We start from the raw sequence: 16,793 nt of genomic DNA on the forward strand, positions 1-16,793 counted from the left end.
TCTGCATGTTTAGGAATTATATTTTTATGGTACCATATTAAAAAGTTTCCTTATTTTCTGTTTTATGTATTATTATATCTCTTTTATCTCTTCTATTTTTTAGAAACTTACCTCCATTAAAATCCAGAATGACAAGATGAGAACAGGGAACCTCCCTGCCAACATGAAGAAGAATCGTGTTTTGCAAATCATTCCATGTGAGTTGTGTGTACATGTTTAATAACCAGACTGTGATCTAGTAGAATAACTTCAAAAATACACTACTGTTCATAAGTTTGGGTCAGTAACATTTATTATTTTTTTTACTGTATTTCTGATCAAATAAATGCAGCCATGATAAGCATAAGAGACTTCTTTTAAAACATTAAGCTCTCTGCTGGAAAAAACACAGAGTTGCCTAGTTTATACTTTAAATATTATACGTTTATATTATCCTTTCACATGTTATACTGCTGTTATGGTAACTGCTTTTATCCAAAATGATTTACAATGAATTTGAGCTGTCCATTTATCAGTATATGCATTCCTGTTTCATTCTGAACCTTTTCTCTTTCTTCTAGATGAGTTTAACAGAGTGATCATCCCTGTAAAAAGAGGGGAGGAGAACACAGACTACATCAACGCCTCTTTTATAGATGTGAGTAAAACCCGTCTGACTTCAGCCAGCATAACCAAACCCCCAGCTAACCAAAAAACCTCTCAGTGAACCCTGGAGGTAATGCTACAACATTCTACGCTCTGTTGAGAGACCACACAGCACGCTTTTTTTTTCTTTTTGGGTGAGGTTTAGAAAAATTTTTCAGTCATGAAGTTATATGGACGCCCATACTGAGATAAGCAGCCTAGGATGGTGGCCATCGCTCTGTTACAAAACCTAAAGATAAAAGTAATGATGATTATAAATATTTATTTTCATTCTATACTGAAAAGTATCAGTAATTAAACCCTATTAAAATTTGAGTGTCCTGACATTTCCAAATTAATTATCTTATGAAGTTCCATGATGATTAGGAAGACAGCAGCCTAAGTAGGCATTAGGGAGCAAGGCAGTTCAGTAGGTTTTGGGTAGGGTGACCACCCGTCCTGCTTTGCGTTTTCACCCTATCCCGCACATCGCATATTGAGAAAATGTCCCGCATTTTCATCAGTCTGTTGGTTTCATGTTAAGAAAACATGCATGCGTTCTTTTGCCTTTTTAAGAAATCATTTTATTCTTTTTGCGGCGTAGTTTTTCACCTATAACAGCGCTTCGTCAGACAAACATCCCGCCTTACACAAATACAACGGCCATTTTTTAAATCCTATCCAGTGGTTGAAAAGAAAGGAGTAAACACGGTCACTAGTAGGTTGTGACGGCTGTCAATCAAAATGTGGAGCGGTGATTCGTTCCATGTGTTCCCTGTCAGAAACAAATGGATAATTCGGTGAATTAAAATTTTACAAGGCTGCATAATGGCAACAAAAAAGAGAAAATGTTCTTATAGTAAAGACTGGTCTAGGACATATACCTGGGTGAGGCTTGTGCTGGAGGAGAGCAGAATTTAACAACTTGTTGCCTGCTGTGGTTGTTTTAATTCACATCCTTTCTAAAAATATGAAAGTTTTTGGTTTAATATATTCTTAATATACAGTATAAGACTGTCAATGAACTAATTTCATGTTGTTTTATATTTTATTTGTTCATTATTTATTTTGTTGGATTTTAGTTGGACTTGGTCAGAACTGCTTCAAAAACATCTGCATGATGCCTTTGGGCTCAGTGATGTTGAATTTAAATGACATGTAAAATAAAGACATGTTATGTTACATTGTGATGTAGTGGTGTCTGGAAGGGACTAAAGAACAAAGTATTTTTATCAGCTGAAAGGCAGAATACAAATGTTTATATTAAGTTAGACATAACAGTTTCAGGTTATGTTTTAGTTTTGGTAACATGTCCCATATTGTCCCACACAAACTTAGTAATCGTCCCACATTTGGTTTGTTTGATGGTGGTCACCCTAGTTTTGGGACAGACCTCAAGTGTCCTTCTCTCCATAGCAGATCTCCGGTGAGAGTTGGGCAGCTTTGTTTTGGCTGAAAGCCCTTTCACTTCCTGTTTCTTTTGCGTGACTGAAGCACTTTATCAAGGTAATCAACAGAGGAAAACATCACCAGTGCTGCTACATTGGAAACCCAAGTTGCTTCGCAGTCTGGAAGATTACTATACTAATGAACAAAAGCCTGTTTTGTCACAAGTATTGTGCCTTCTTGCTGTACGTGTCCACTGGCATGAATCAATCCGCTCGGTACCACCCAAAGAGTGCTGGAGATCTAAAATATGCACTGGTGTGGTCTGATTGCTTTTTAAGATATTGTTAATACAGTCATCATGTACACAACTGTTCAAAATTTTGTTTAATACTTTTATTCAGCAAGGGCATTAAATTGATCAAAAATGACAATAAAGGCATTCATTTCTGTTTCAATTTAATGCTGTTCTTTTGATTTTCATATTCATCAAAGAATCTATCATGGTTTCCACAAAAAAACTGTTTTCAACATTGATAATAATAAGAAATGTTTCTTTAGCACCATATCAGCATATTAGAATGATTTCTGAAGGATCATGTGACACTGAAGACAGGATTTCTGAAGGACCATCACATGAATAAACTTAAATATTAAATGTATCAGTAATATTAAATATTTCAGTAATGTGTTAGTGTTTTACTGTATTTTTGATCAAATCAATTTTAGCTTTGGTGAGCATACAAGACTTCTTTGAAAATTTTACCAACCCCAAACTTTTGAACAGTAGTGTTTATCCATGATTACAGTTGGAAAAATGCCCAGTGTATACAAGTGCTTGATGTAGACGTACTTTGTTTGTGTGTGTGAATCCAGGGTTATCGGCAAAAGGACTCGTACATGGCATGTCAGGGGCCCCTTCAGCACACCATTGAGGACTTCTGGAGAATGACCTGGGAGTGGAGGAGCTGCTCTATTGTTATGTTGACCGAGTTGGAGGAGAGAGGACAAGTAGGTTCACCTGCTTCCTGTTTGTAGCATCTGTGATCACGCTAACTTTGTGTCTTTTTGTGGTGTAGCCATGTGGTTAAACATCTGTGCTCGGTTGCACAAAGCACCCCTTGAGAACTGTCAGTTTGACAGTTATACCGTGAATTTCCTCCTACCTAAGGGAATAATTTGAGGGTGTTTCATAAAATCCCTTAAACACTTCTCTTAGGTAAGGGAAACCATCAAGTGACTTGTGACAGAGACCCAAGATTTGCCATATAAAAAAACAAAATCTGGTGTTGCCGTGGACTTATTTGTTAACACAGATGGCTGGTTTTCACAGAAAACAACATAAAGTGGATAAGGAAAACAAAAAAAAAAAAAACTAAATATGAAAGAGAAGGACCAGATGAGGTATAAACTCAAATAGTTGTGAAAATGTATTAATTGATTAATCCTCGTGTTCCAAACACTTTTGTTCATCTTTGGAACACAAATAAAGATATTTTTAATATCCTCTCATAATTTCCATCCATTCATTGAAAGACATGAAAGAAATCCATACGATTCAGGCTGTTTCATAAGCTCAAACGTGCATTCTTGACTCACAAGAACCAATGAGGTTTGTTCTTGCATGTGACGTGCTTCTGTTGACCATATTTGGTGTGTGCTTTGTATATAACTTGATGTTTTTATGTGAACACCTCAAATAAAATCAGTTTATCATTTAAAGTGGCTGATCATGTCTCTTTAGTTGACTTAGGTTAAACCTGCTCCCTCTGTGTAACACTTGTTGTACTTGAAATTACAGTTAAAGGGCTTTATGCGACACATCGTTTTTTTTAAGGGATTACTTAAAGGGATAGTTCACCCAAAAATTTTCCCATAATTTACTCACCCTCAAGCCATCCTAAGTGTATATGACTTGATTCTATGAGCCAAACACAGAGTATCCTGGCTCTTCCAACCTTTATAATGGGAGTGAATGGTGCCATTTTTTTTTTTTTTTTTTGAAGCCCAATATCCATAATTATAACTTTTTAAACTGTAATCACTAGCTTCCGGTAATGATCGTATGGGAGTGTAGTTCCAGTGGAAGAGTGACCTCTAACCCAACGCAAGACGTATTGACAAGGAAGCGTAGAGGATAGAGCAAAACAAAACACCAGTCACAAATTAGAAGTCGGAACTCGACTCTCTTGTGAACACGTGGATGGACGTTACTGGAAGCTAGTGATTACTGTTTAAGTTATAATTATGGTTCATTTTTCTTACAAAAATGCATCGTTTCACTTCAGAAGGCCTTTATTAACCCCCTGGAGCCGTATGGAATACTTCTATGATAGATGGATGTGCTTTTTGGGCTTCAAAATAAATGGCACCATTCATACCCATTATAAAGGTTGGAAGAGCCAGGATATTTTTTAATAAAACTCAGATTGATTTCGTCTGAAAGAAAATAGTCATATACATCTAGGATGGCTTGAGGGTGAGTAAATCATGGGATCATTTTCATTTTTAGGTGAACTAATCCTTGAAGTGAAAAATATAATTTCTCTTATAGAAACACTTAAGTAAGACTTAAGTGTTATTTTCTGCAACACCCTTAAGTTTAAGGGAAACCTAAGAGTTATCTTAAGGGAAAATTACTCTTAAGGTGCTTTATGCAACCGAACATTGGGCTAGTGACAGAAACGTATTGCTAGAAAAAACTATTCCATCCATATTCCATGTCTTTTTCCCCCACTATCTGCAGGAAAAGTGTGCTCAGTATTGGCCTAGTGATGGTGTGATGGTTTGTGGGGACATGTCCATTGAGCTGAAGAGGGAAGAGGAAAGTGAAAGCTACACTGTTAGGGACGTTCTCGTCACCAATAACAGAGTGAGTCCATTTCAGAGGATCTCTTGAAACAAAAATGATTTGCGATTTGTTTTTGTTTTTTTGTTTTTTTATCTCTGTATTTTAATGTGTTCCATTGGTGTAACTGGCATTCTACTTTTTCTTTCTCACTGCAGGAAAATAAGTCTCGTGCTGTGAGGCAGTTTCATTTCCACGGCTGGCCAGAGGTGGGCATCCCCTCCGACGGGAAGGGCATGATCAACATCATCGCTGCAGTTCAGAAACAGCAGCAGCAGTCTGGAAACCACCCAATCACTGTGCACTGCAGGTAAGCCACACTTCTGGCCAATCATAGGATGAAACTGTTTTGTATTGTTTGTATTAATATATTTGTATATTAATATATATTCATATTGTAATAGATTTTTGTCCTCATGACAGTAGAATTCATAATTATTTTTTATTTTGGTGGCTTTTTGAGAGGAATATTCTACATTCCACATGCAAAACCTATTTTTACTCTCATTTTTGAATTTTTGAATTGCAAACTACCATTCAAAATTTGGGGGTCGGTAAAATATTTTAATGTTTTTGAAAAGTCTCTTATGCTCACCAATGTTGCATTTATTTGATCAAAAATACAGTAAAAACAGTAATATTGTGAAATATTAATACATATATTTTTACAATTTAATTTGATTTATATTTTAGTATATTTTTTGAATGGAATTTATTCAAGTGAAGGCAAAGCTGAATTTTCAGCAGCCATCACTACAGTCTTCCTTAAGAAATCATTCTAATTGGCTGATTTGGGCTGATCAGGAAAACATGTATTATTCTTATCAATGTTGAAAACAGTTGTGCTGCTTAATATTTCCATGATACATTTTTGTCGGGTTTCTTTTGAAATGGAAATCTTTTGTAGCATTATAAATGTCTTTACTGTTAATTTAATGCATCCTTGCTGTATAAAAGTATTCATTTCTTTAAAAAAAATGAATGGTAGTCTATATTTAACTTGAACAACATCTGGATTGTCCTTGTATGCTCCAAATGGGAACCCATAAAACAAAAACAGGAAATAACAAGTTATTTAATGCATGATTTGTGGTTGTTACAGCAGTACACTACACAGCTTATTACATAAATAGTTTTTAAACCTAACCATAAATCTTCTAGCATGGATAGAGGAACTTTTGGTTGGACAGGAATGCCAACTTTAACAGGTCTCACTGGTTTGGCAGCTCAAGTAAGGTTTAGTGGTTTTGTAATGCTGGAAGGCATCCATGGGCACTTGGTATGACTTAACAAAAACCTGTCCAAAGCGCTTGGTAATGATGAAACAGAGTTAGAGTTGCTGTGTCTAGCGGGATTTCAGGGTCAGGCAATTAAGGAAGAAAGTGACTCATTAATATCCACAGAACGGTGTGTAATTGATTTTTGTTTGTGTGTTAACAGTGCCGGCGCAGGGCGCACAGGGACATTCTGTGCTCTGAGCACAGTCCTGGAGCGGGTGAAGGCGGAGGGCATTCTGGACGTTTTTCAGACAGTGAAGAGTCTAAGACTACAGAGACCGCACATGGTGCAGACACTGGTGAGAAACCATGTCACTCATGCTGCAAAAACTAGTGCTGCGCTATTTGGGGAAACACTCTAATTTAGGGCTGGACGATTAATCGGAAAGTAATCGAAACCGAAATTCAGAACCTATAACCGACATAATTTTCCCATGTCGGTTATTTCGTTTTTTTAATCCTGTTAATATTTTCCCCTTTAAAAACTACTACCACATGTGTAGTCACGTGACTCCGCCCCGTCCAGTCAGCGCCATGGAATCAACACAGCGCGAGCCCTCAGTGAGATCACTTTTGTTTTAGTCTTCACTAAACTTTGTCAGTTGTATGTTTTAAGGCTTGCCAGTTTGGACATTCACGCTATTTTAGACCCTCGGATGTGTATTATTATTTTGAGCTGCTGCACATTGTAACACGAACACTCATACAGACAGTAGCTGCACATCACATGAAGATCGCACGCAGAGAGAGGAGTGCAGAAACTTGTTGTCAACACTGTCCTGTGATTTATCAGTAAAGTAGCTTAGAAACGCAAAACTTATAGCATATATATTTGCTACTTTTGAAGTAACAACTTACAACCCACAGCTTCACAATTAATAGAGAGACGGTATGACTAATTCATAAGCAATCACTCTCTCATGCATTAAAATTAATGTACTGGTACTGTGCTAATTTATCTGTATCTGATTTACAACGAGCAGAAATCTCTAAGAACTGATACGACCCGTAGACACAATAACTGCTGAAGGTGAGCTGTTAAGTCGGAGCACTCTTTCATTAGGAAAAAAATATCCCACCTTTAATAGTCAAACATATTTACAGTACAAACCTTGTCAGTGAACTATGAGGGCAAAACAAAAACAAAATAATCGTTCATTAATCGTAATCGAGGTCAATTTTGATTTTAGGTTGTAATCGTCCAGCCCTACTCTAATTGCAATTTTCCTGATAAAAATTGTGATTGTGATTTGAAATGCTATTAAAAGAAGTTTGTTTTTTGCAGGTTTGCTTTGATTGTTTGTAGGGCTACACAATTTGGCCAAAACTTTGTGATTATATATCAATATGACTATAATTATTATTAATAATAATGAATTTTATTAGTGTTTTTATTGATTATTATTATTATTATTACTAAATGAAAATATAAAACAAAATAAGAAATATTACTATTGTATTTTCCCTGTAAAATAAAAACAATCGAATATTTTAGAAAAATATAATACTTTTATTTTAACTGTACAATTACAATACTAATATTTATGGCTGCCTTAATTTCTTTATTTTCAAACTTTAAGCCGTCATGCTTTTATTTTGACGGAAAACTGCAGAAAACCCTTAAAGGGTTAGTTCACCCAAAAATTAAAATTCTGTCATTAATTACTCACCCTCATGTTGTCCCAAACCCATAAGACCTTCATTCATCTTCGGAACACAAATTAAGATATTTTTGATGAAATCCGAGAGCTTACCTCTCCATAGACAGCAATTTAATTACCACTGTCAAGGCCCAGAAAGTTAGTAAAGACATCATTAAAATAATCAATTTGACTACAGTGGTTGAACCTTAATGTTATGAAGTGCCGAGAATACTTTTTGTGCGCAATAACAAAACAAAAATAACTTAATTCAACTTTATACGTAGTAAACACAGTGTAGGGCTTCCTGGTTCTATGTCATAACGCCGACTCTGTATTGGCATTCTGCATCGTGCTGCTCACGTGAACAGCATCGGCCAATACTGAGCCAGCGTACGTAGAACCTGGAAGCGCTGCACTGCGTTCACTACATCAACAGCATAGGAGAATATAGTTCATTATTGCATGTTTACGTAAAATACTGAGATTGCATTTCAATGTTTTTATTCATTTTGAGGAATACTGAATGTTTTCGTGCAAGTGAGATAAGTAAATGTTTACATTTAGTCTAGAACTACAATAACCATCATGTTTACACAGCGCACACAACACCTCTGCACATTATTTCTCTCAACATGAGGACAGGAGAGCTGTCAGTCAATAAATGTGAAAAAGTAACTTGCTTGACTTATTTGAAAAACTTATAAGTAACTTAGATATTTTGTTGTAAATTGAAAAAGTAATGCGTTACTAGTTACTTGAAAAAGTAATCTGATTACCTAACTTGTTACCCCCCAACACTGCCTCTCAACTCTTCTTTTGCTGCTTTTCCCCACAGGAGCAGTATGAGTTCTGCTACAAAGTGGTCCAGGAATACATTGATGCCTTCTCTGACTACGCCAACTTTAAGTAAAGCCACACCCACCTGCAGAAAACCGGACAGACTTTCCCAGTCATGCACTCACGTCCACGCTTTCACGTAAACAGCTAAATGAGACGGACTGCCAGCGCAAAGCAAAAGGGAATCAAAAAATCCTTTGGTCGGCAAGCATGAGAACACATTGGTGCCGAAGTTGTAAAGAAAAAAACAAAGAAAACACCATTAGAGATGCCTTCTTGAATATTTTGTAATATTGCTCTTGTTAATAAGGCCCTTACCCATTTCTCTCAGTGTAAATATGCTCTTGTAATTTTTTATTTTTTTTTTGGTTTTGTTTTGTTTGTCTGTTTTTGGTTTTAGAAGCCATTCTTTTGCGGTTTTTAGAGTGACCTTTTATATAGTTTACTGGTATACAAATGCATACATGAATATTTTAAGATGGCGCTATAGAGGCAGACGCGAAAGAGCGGTAGCAAGATGAGGGTGCTTTTTTCCACTGGGTGTTTTTACAAAAAAAAATCCTTCTTTCTCTGCAGTTGAGTGATTGAAACCTATTTGGATGGCAGCTCAATCCCACTTTGCTGTTGCTTGTAGCTACATAGCGCACAATGCGGCAAAATCGACCAATCGCGGAGCCACTGTAAACGCATGCATTCGCAGAAAATACTTCACTGTGCTTTTCGATTGAGTTCACTGGAGTGACCGATAACATTTTGAGTGTTTTGACACTCTCATTGAGTCCATGTTTTTAACAGGAACCTTTTTTGGGGGGCATGTCTAAGGTGTCACTTAGAACTGTAAGATGTTTAGACTGTCAAGTGTGTCTTTGTGGTGTCAATTTTGTTATAGCGTGCCAGATCCGACTTGTGTTCTGCCTTGTAGAGGAAGATAAGAGACAATTAAACTTAAAAAAAATGAGAAAAGGAAACCCTGAGTGTTTAGATCAGAGGAAATACAGCTTAACAGACTCTTCACATAGTTTTTTTTTGTCATTTTGTCCCTTTTTGAATCTCATAAGGGTGTATTTTGTCTTGAAGTTTTATTCAACTTACTTTTTTTTCCCCCATTCTTTTTTCTAGACCATTTTAAAAGCACCTTCTATATTTGCGATTGTAACCAAGGAAGTGATGTATTTACTTGCCCAGATGTCTGTTGATTGGCCTTAACAACTGTACTTGACAGTAAGGTGTTGTAATGTACAGGCAGTTAACTTTTCCTTCATTCAGAAAGATAAATTATCCCGCCGGGCCATCTACTTGCAAGGTACTGGTGCAAAATTGATCCAGAAAGTTCTAGTAGAAATGACACATGATCACCTGATCATCTGTTCCTGCCCATATAAAGGACTTCAGCCATTGTGCGGAAGTCAACGAGCCCTTTCCAGCTCCACTGAGCCAGTTAGATCGATACACGACGCTTTCAGTCTGTAGCGGTGAGTAATTTCAACTTCTCGCAAAAAGGACAGGTAGATGGTATAAATAAGGTCAGTGTAGGATGATTGTCTTTGCATTTAGGTCATTTTAAAGCTTAAGTTTAAAGCTAAACGTGTAGAGCTGATTGTCATTGGAAAGTTATTTTCCAGCGAATGTTTTATGTAGGTTAAGCCCTTGTTCCACACTGCCTTGTGTTAGGAAATGCAAGTTATATGAAATGTATGTTGTAGCTCCTAAATGTATGTAAACCCAATGGGTGTCGCTCTAAATCACTCACCCATCAGTCATTCCATATTAACAGGGATCTCGATGGAAACTGTTTTTATGTTATCTCAGATCCATGATGTTACGGATCAAAGAATTATGAGTTAAGGATCTCTAGTACAGCTTCTTACGGGCTTGATATTCCATGAAATGCTGATGGATTTGCTTGAATATTGTGTGAGTCGACTGTTGTGATTTGCTTAAAGTCACACTAACCCTTTCCACATGAGACACTGTGCCAATAGCAGCCTCTCAGGGGCCGGATCCTTCTTCAGAGGTGGGAAAGTGCCTCATCACGTTCCTGTAGCTTCAAGCATATTCCCGCCAGCTCTTTTGTAGCCTGTGTTTTCCCAGTCCCACAACCGGACGTTGTTGCCCATATGGCGTATGATAATCTCTAATGGAACCAAAATGGTTACTGGTTGGTTGCTTTTCTGTGTTTTTGGTGTGTTTTTTCTTTTTTGCCTACCATATAAAACCATCCTGGAGAAAGCTTCAGACTTCAGGTCAGAATCCCTCAAAACTTAAGCTCTTAATGTATGGAGAGCAATCTAGATCTTCTGGTCAAGAAGGGAAGCCACGTGTCTGGAGGCTCACTTTATTCTCCTGTTGAATGTGACATTGAAATGGCCTGCTTGGATTAGTGAATGAAAGTATGAGGAGAACGACTGAAAAATAAAGGATTCTGCTCTCCAAAAAACATATTTTGAGGATTTTATCTGAAACTTTTCTGTCTTTGATTGGATCGCTTCTTGATTTTAAACCACCATCTGTTTTACGTTCCATGAATACTAAAACTTTCCCCTTTCTGATTTTTCTTTCCTCTTTACGCACCCTTCTGTACATAATGTAAGGTTATTTATAATTCATTCCTATCTGTTGCCTTGCTTTTATTTTATTTTTATCTTTCTCTCACTTTTTTTTAAGATACTTGTATATTAAACTGTACTGGGACCATTTTGAAATGTATTAGATGTTTTTTTTTTTTTGTTTTTGTTTTTTTAATTCGGTATTATTATTGTCTTAAAATCTTATTTTTTAATTTGCATCTTTTTTTTTTTCTCCTAGTGTTTTGTTAAATTTGAATATATATGTATATATAATTATATATATGATGCAAATTATATATAATTATATAATGCCAAACGGCCTTTCTAAACAAGATACTGTTCAAACCTAATAAAAGTGCTTGAGATTTTATCTGCTGTCATCCTACTGTGTTTATCTCCAAAACATTAGAAATATATAGTTGCCATGTCTAAATATATACGCTACTATTCAAGTTTAAGTTTAAGGTGAAGGTGAAAAGAAATGTAATAATTTTATTCATTAAGGACACATTAAACTGATCTGCAGTGACAGTAAAGGCTTTTACATATTTACAAAATACAGTAGTCAACATTTGAAGTGGATCAAAACAGTTCATCAAATCCTAAGAAATTATCTATCTATCTATCTATCGTTCTATCTATCTTTCTATCTATCTTTCTATCTATCGTTCTATTGTTCTATCGTTCTATCTATATCGTTTTATGTTTATCATTCCATCTATCTATCTGTCTTTCTATCTATTGTTCTATCTATCATTCTATCTATCGTTCTATCTATCTATTCAATCTATCGTTCTATCTATTGTTCCATCTGTTTGATCTATCTCTCGTTCTGTTTATCATTCTATCTATCTAATCTGTCTATCGTTCTCTTTTGTTCTTTCATTCTATCTGTTTATCATTCTGTCTATTCTGTCGTTCTATCTATCTATTCTATCTGTCGTTCTATAGTTCTATTTTGTTCTGTTTATCGCTAGTTCTGTCTGTCTATCGTTCTATCTATCTGTCGTTCTATCTGTCTATCGTTCTATCTCTAGTTCTGTCTATCGTTCTATCTATCCATCTATTATTCTATCTCGTTCCATCTATCTCATTCTATCGTTCTACCATTCTATCTCGTTCTATCGTTCTATCATTCTATATATCTATCGTTCTATCTATTTGTCTATCGTTCTCTCTATCGTTCTGTCTATCGTTCTATCATTCTATCGTCCTGTCTATTTGTCTATCATTCTGTTTGTCTATCTGTCGTTCTACCTGTCTATCGTTCTATCCTTCTACATATTGTTTTATCTTTCTATCTATTGTTCTGTCTGTCTATAGTTCTATCGTTCTTTCTATCTGTCCATCATTCTATCTATCGTCTGTTCTATCATTCTATCGTTCTATTTGTCTATCGTTCTATTTGTCTATCTATCTTACATTCTGTCTGTCCATCATTCTGTCTTTTGTTCTGTCTGTCTTTCTGTCTATCATCTATCTATCTAATGTTCTATCTGTCTATCATTCTATCTCTAGTTCTATCATTCTATGTATCCATCTATTATTCTATCTCGTTCCGTCTATCATTCTACCATTCTGTCTATCTCGTTCTATCTACCGTTCTATCCTTCTATATATTGTTTTATCTTACTATATATCGTTCTGTCTGTCTATAGTTCTATCTATCTATCGTTCTATCTGTCTATCATTCTATCTATCTATTTATCTATCTTACGTTCTATCTGTCCGTCATTCTGTCTTTCATTCTGTCCATCATTCTGTCTTTCATTCTATCTGTCTATCTATCTATCGTTTGCTCAATCATCCTATCTATTTATCTCTTATAAATTCTTTGCATTTGTAATATCTTGAATCTTGAATGAGCATGAAAAGACATACCTGATTCCTGAGGGGAAATTCAGGGAGTGAGTCACATCACCTTGTGTCACCTTGTCTCCCATCCTTCCTGGCCCTTAAGACCTGGTGTCAGACCTGGGATGTGGATGGATTATCCGAGCAGACCCCTGTGCATGTTTAAACACTGTATGACAGGAACTCAATCAGAACTTGAAACTCTGCGATGAGTCAGTCGTACGCCGTCTGTCACATTCTCTGCTCCGATCACCCCGAGGGAGACCTCCTCTGTAATTAACACTGCAGTCAGGCTGGAGTGTTTGCACAGTTTTTTTCCCTCTGGGCCAGTGTGCATCTTGTGTGGGTCAGGGGTCACAAACGACTGATGTGAGGCCACAGTGGCCACTTTTTACAGCTTAGAGGAAATTAGCTAGACATTGACTGGTTTAATAAAACATGCTCATGATATTGGGGTCATTGGAGTTGCCATGTCTGAAAAAAAAAAATTTAATTCACAGAATATCGCATGCATGTACATTAAATATCTACAATGATCCAATTTAGACAGCTAATGGCACAATAAATGTCTCAAAAATGTACAATGTCTTAAAAGCTGATCTCTTTTGCTAGATATGCTACCGTTCAAATATTTGTGATCAGTAAGATTTATTGTTATAGTTCTTTTTTGTTGTTGTCATTGTAAGAAACTAATACTTTTTTTTTAGTAATAATGCATTAAATTGTTCAAAAGTGACAGTAAAGACATATAAAATGTGTCTTGATTTCCACAAAAATATTAATCAGCTGTTTTCAACACTGATAATAATCAGAAATGTTTCTTGAGCAACAATTCAGCATATTAGAATGATTTCTGAAGGACACTGAAGACTGGAGAAATGATGCTGAAAATTAAAATAAATTCCTTAGTGCTGAAACAGTTTTCTCTCTTTTCTTTAATTAGAATTTCAGCATAACACTTGGTCATGACACTTTTGAAGCTGCTGGATAGCGTCAAATTTACGCATGTGAAATATAGCTGCTTTTTTTTTTTTTTTTTTTTTTTTTTTGGGAGAAAAGTAGACGCCATCCCACAGGGGTCAACAGTGTTTGAAGATGATAATTGGCACTGAGCTCATCTTCCACATGCTCTCCCCCCAATGGAACCACAATGAGGAAAGTGTTTGAGGACTTGGGAGGTCAGAGTGTGTGCTTGTTTTAAGACAGGGAGGGGAGATCTGGTGTGGAACATAAATTGTGAGGAAGAGGAGGAGGAAGGTTTCAGAGAATGAGTTGCAGACGTTCAGAAGCTCTGTGATTGAACTGAAGAGAAAGCAGACCATATCAGGTTCACCAAGACCAGGACTTCACAGTAGAGGACCTACTAGAGAAGATACTTCAAGAGAAGACGTGCCAATAGATAAAAGGTAAGACGATGTTTAAATTTGTTTTAGGTTGTGATTGAAAAATTGATTGTTGTTATTGATGTATTGACAGTAATTCAGAGAGGATTGTTTAGATTGTAGGTCTCCGTTGTGCTTTTTTGTCTTTTAAACATGGTCATTATAATGTCGTCTAGAGCTTTTCAGTCAATTTTTTTCCCACCCCTGAAATGATTAGGCTGATAAACCTAGATCTGATTGACTGTTAAATGTGTCTCTCTCACTCTCTATGTGTCTCATAAATCTGCTCTCCTCCCTCAGTTATGGTGCACATCTGCAGACTGCTTGTGCTGATGGGGATGTTGCTGTGTCTAGGTGCCCAGTTTGCCAGCTCTCAGCACTGGTCTCATGGCTGGTACCCTGGAGGAAAGCGAGAGATAGACATTTACGATACCTCAGAGGTATGTGAATATTACTAAAGAAAGTACGAGACTGTTAGAAAAGTGGTGTTGTTGTGATGTAGCAGGCAATGTAAAAGTGTTCATCATTTTTAACAAAACAACAACAACAACAAAAAAATAGTACTGTAAAAAATTAGTTGACTGATTGGTTATTATGAGGTAAGTTGCTTGTTCATATACTGTGAGGAATTATATTACATTTAAAAGAAAATAAATGTAATTTACTGTAAAACATTTTTAAATTATTATATAATTTACACCTAAAGTCTATATAATATTTAAAAAGACACAACGTTTATTTTTACAGTAAATTATTGTGAAAAAAGGGTTTTGTGGATGTAAAGTCACGATTTATGCTGAAAAATAGTTTCTCAGAAATGCATCACATTTAATTTAACTTACACTATTGTTCAAAGGTTTGGTGACTGTATGATTTTTTAAAATGTTATAAAGACTCTTACGCACTATGATTTATTTGATTAAAAAACAGTAAAAAAAAAACAGTAATATTGTGGAATATTATTACAATTAAAATAGTGTTTTTCCATTTGAGCATATTTTAATATGCAATTTATTTCTGTCATGGCAAAGCTGTCTTCAGTGTCACATGATCCTCCAGAAATCATTCTAATATGCTGATTTGCTGCTCAAGAAACATTTTTTATTATCAATGTTGAAAATGGTTATGATGCCTAATATTCTTTTTCGTGCCATAATATTCTTCTCACACTGTAAGAAAAAAAAAAGTACGGCACTGTCACTGGGGCAGTACCCTAAGGTACAAAAGTGAAAAGGTACATCTTTGTAACTTACTTACCCCTAAATGGTGCATATTAGTACCTTAAAGGTACATATTAGTACTTTAAAAGTGCATATTAGTACCTTTTTACCTTAGGGTACTGCCCCAGTGACAAGCACTGTACCTTTTTTTCTGACAGTGATATTAATATAAAGTTCAAAAGAACAGCATTTATTTGACAGAGAAAATGTTGGTAACATTATAAATGTCTTCACTGTCGCTTTTGAGAAATTTAATGTATCCTTGCTGAATATAGAAGTATTTGTTTCTTTCGAGAAAAATCTTTATTTTTTATTTTTTATTATTTGTTTTATTATTATTATTATTTACTATGTAATGTTGTTTAGTTAATGCTTATTGCATTATTTTAGTGTCATGTGTCTTCCCTGATTTTTGTGTTTGTGTGGGAGCAGTGTACTGTCTTTACATGTTTATTAGCCTTTGTTTAAGGAAAGATATATTTTGATGAACTTTAAGCCATCACGTTGCCTTTTATTTTCCTTTAAAATCAGGTTTCAGAGGAAATTAAACTCTGTGAGGCAGGAAAATGCAGCTACCTGAGACCCCAGGGAAGAAACATTCTGAAGACAATACTGGTGGGTACAGCTGTTGTTTTGGCTTGATTTGTTAATCAATAAAAAATAGGCTAGTTGCATAAGCTAGTCATGACAGAATATTTTCAGTATTTCTCTAAGACTTGACTAACTTGTTTCAATGGCTTTAACAGCTGGATGCCCTCATACGGGATTTCCAAAAGAGAAAGTGACACCAAGATGACGCATCAGCCCGTGTCCAAAGAAACGACCTTTCCAGCAAACACATTAGGATCGCATTTCCATTCAAAATATATGAATATAAATATAAATATATATATATATATATTTTTTTTTTGTGATTTCTTTTTTCTTTTTGTATGTTCTACATTTTGTTCTGTTCGTGAGTAAACCTACTGCCGGCATTATGTAACCATTTGCAGCAGTTCCTTCAATAAAGGCTTTATTTTGGTATTTTGTTTTAATTGTTCAGTGTCTTTTTTAGCCAGTTTTAGTCAGAAATTGTTTCTAAACAACAGTTTGTGTGTGTCATTTTATATATCAAAAAACAACTTGTTAAAAAAAAGCAGTAAACAGACATCT

General features: G+C 35.6%; 2 protein-coding genes across 2 annotated transcripts in view; both read left to right on the forward strand.

The window, feature by feature from the left end:
• ptpra (protein tyrosine phosphatase receptor type A) overlaps positions 1 to 11,552 on the forward strand; it is a 38,569-nt gene extending 27,017 nt beyond the window's left edge. Inside the window, exons 17-23 of the mRNA XM_051876900.1 lie at positions 104 to 197; positions 561 to 637; positions 2,887 to 3,021; positions 4,757 to 4,882; positions 5,017 to 5,168; positions 6,299 to 6,434; positions 8,614 to 11,552. Of these exons, the coding sequence (XP_051732860.1) occupies positions 104 to 197; positions 561 to 637; positions 2,887 to 3,021; positions 4,757 to 4,882; positions 5,017 to 5,168; positions 6,299 to 6,434; positions 8,614 to 8,688 (795 nt within the window). The 3' untranslated portion in view covers positions 8,689 to 11,552. The remainder of the gene's footprint in view (positions 1 to 103; positions 198 to 560; positions 638 to 2,886; positions 3,022 to 4,756; positions 4,883 to 5,016; positions 5,169 to 6,298; positions 6,435 to 8,613) is intronic.
• A 536-nt stretch (positions 11,553 to 12,088) lies between these two features.
• On the forward strand, positions 12,089 to 16,527 carry gnrh2 (gonadotropin-releasing hormone 2). The gene is made up of 4 exons (XM_051876907.1): positions 12,089 to 14,442; positions 14,719 to 14,858; positions 16,170 to 16,253; positions 16,385 to 16,527. The coding sequence occupies exons 2-4, from the start codon at positions 14,721 to 14,723 to the stop codon at positions 16,421 to 16,423; spliced, it is 261 nt and encodes an 86-aa protein (XP_051732867.1). The 5' UTR covers positions 12,089 to 14,442; positions 14,719 to 14,720; the 3' UTR covers positions 16,424 to 16,527.
• The last annotated feature ends 266 nt before the right edge of the window (positions 16,528 to 16,793 follow it).

Source organism: Ctenopharyngodon idella, chromosome 21 (assembly GCF_019924925.1).
Source record: "Ctenopharyngodon idella isolate HZGC_01 chromosome 21, HZGC01, whole genome shotgun sequence".
In the NCBI taxonomy this organism is placed as follows: Eukaryota; Metazoa; Chordata; class Actinopteri; order Cypriniformes; family Xenocyprididae; genus Ctenopharyngodon; species Ctenopharyngodon idella.

Excerpts from the sequence above, each read along its gene's own strand:
- gnrh2 (XM_051876907.1), top strand. The coding sequence starts at position 14,721 with ATGGTGCACATCTGCAGACTGCTTGTGCTGATGGGGATGTTGCTGTGT. Across the intron at positions 14,859-16,169 it reads ACATTTACGATACCTCAGAG|GTTTCAGAGGAAATTAAACT; the intron begins GTATGTGAATAT and ends CTTTAAAATCAG. Across the intron at positions 16,254-16,384 it reads ACATTCTGAAGACAATACTG|CTGGATGCCCTCATACGGGA; the intron begins GTGGGTACAGCT and ends TGGCTTTAACAG.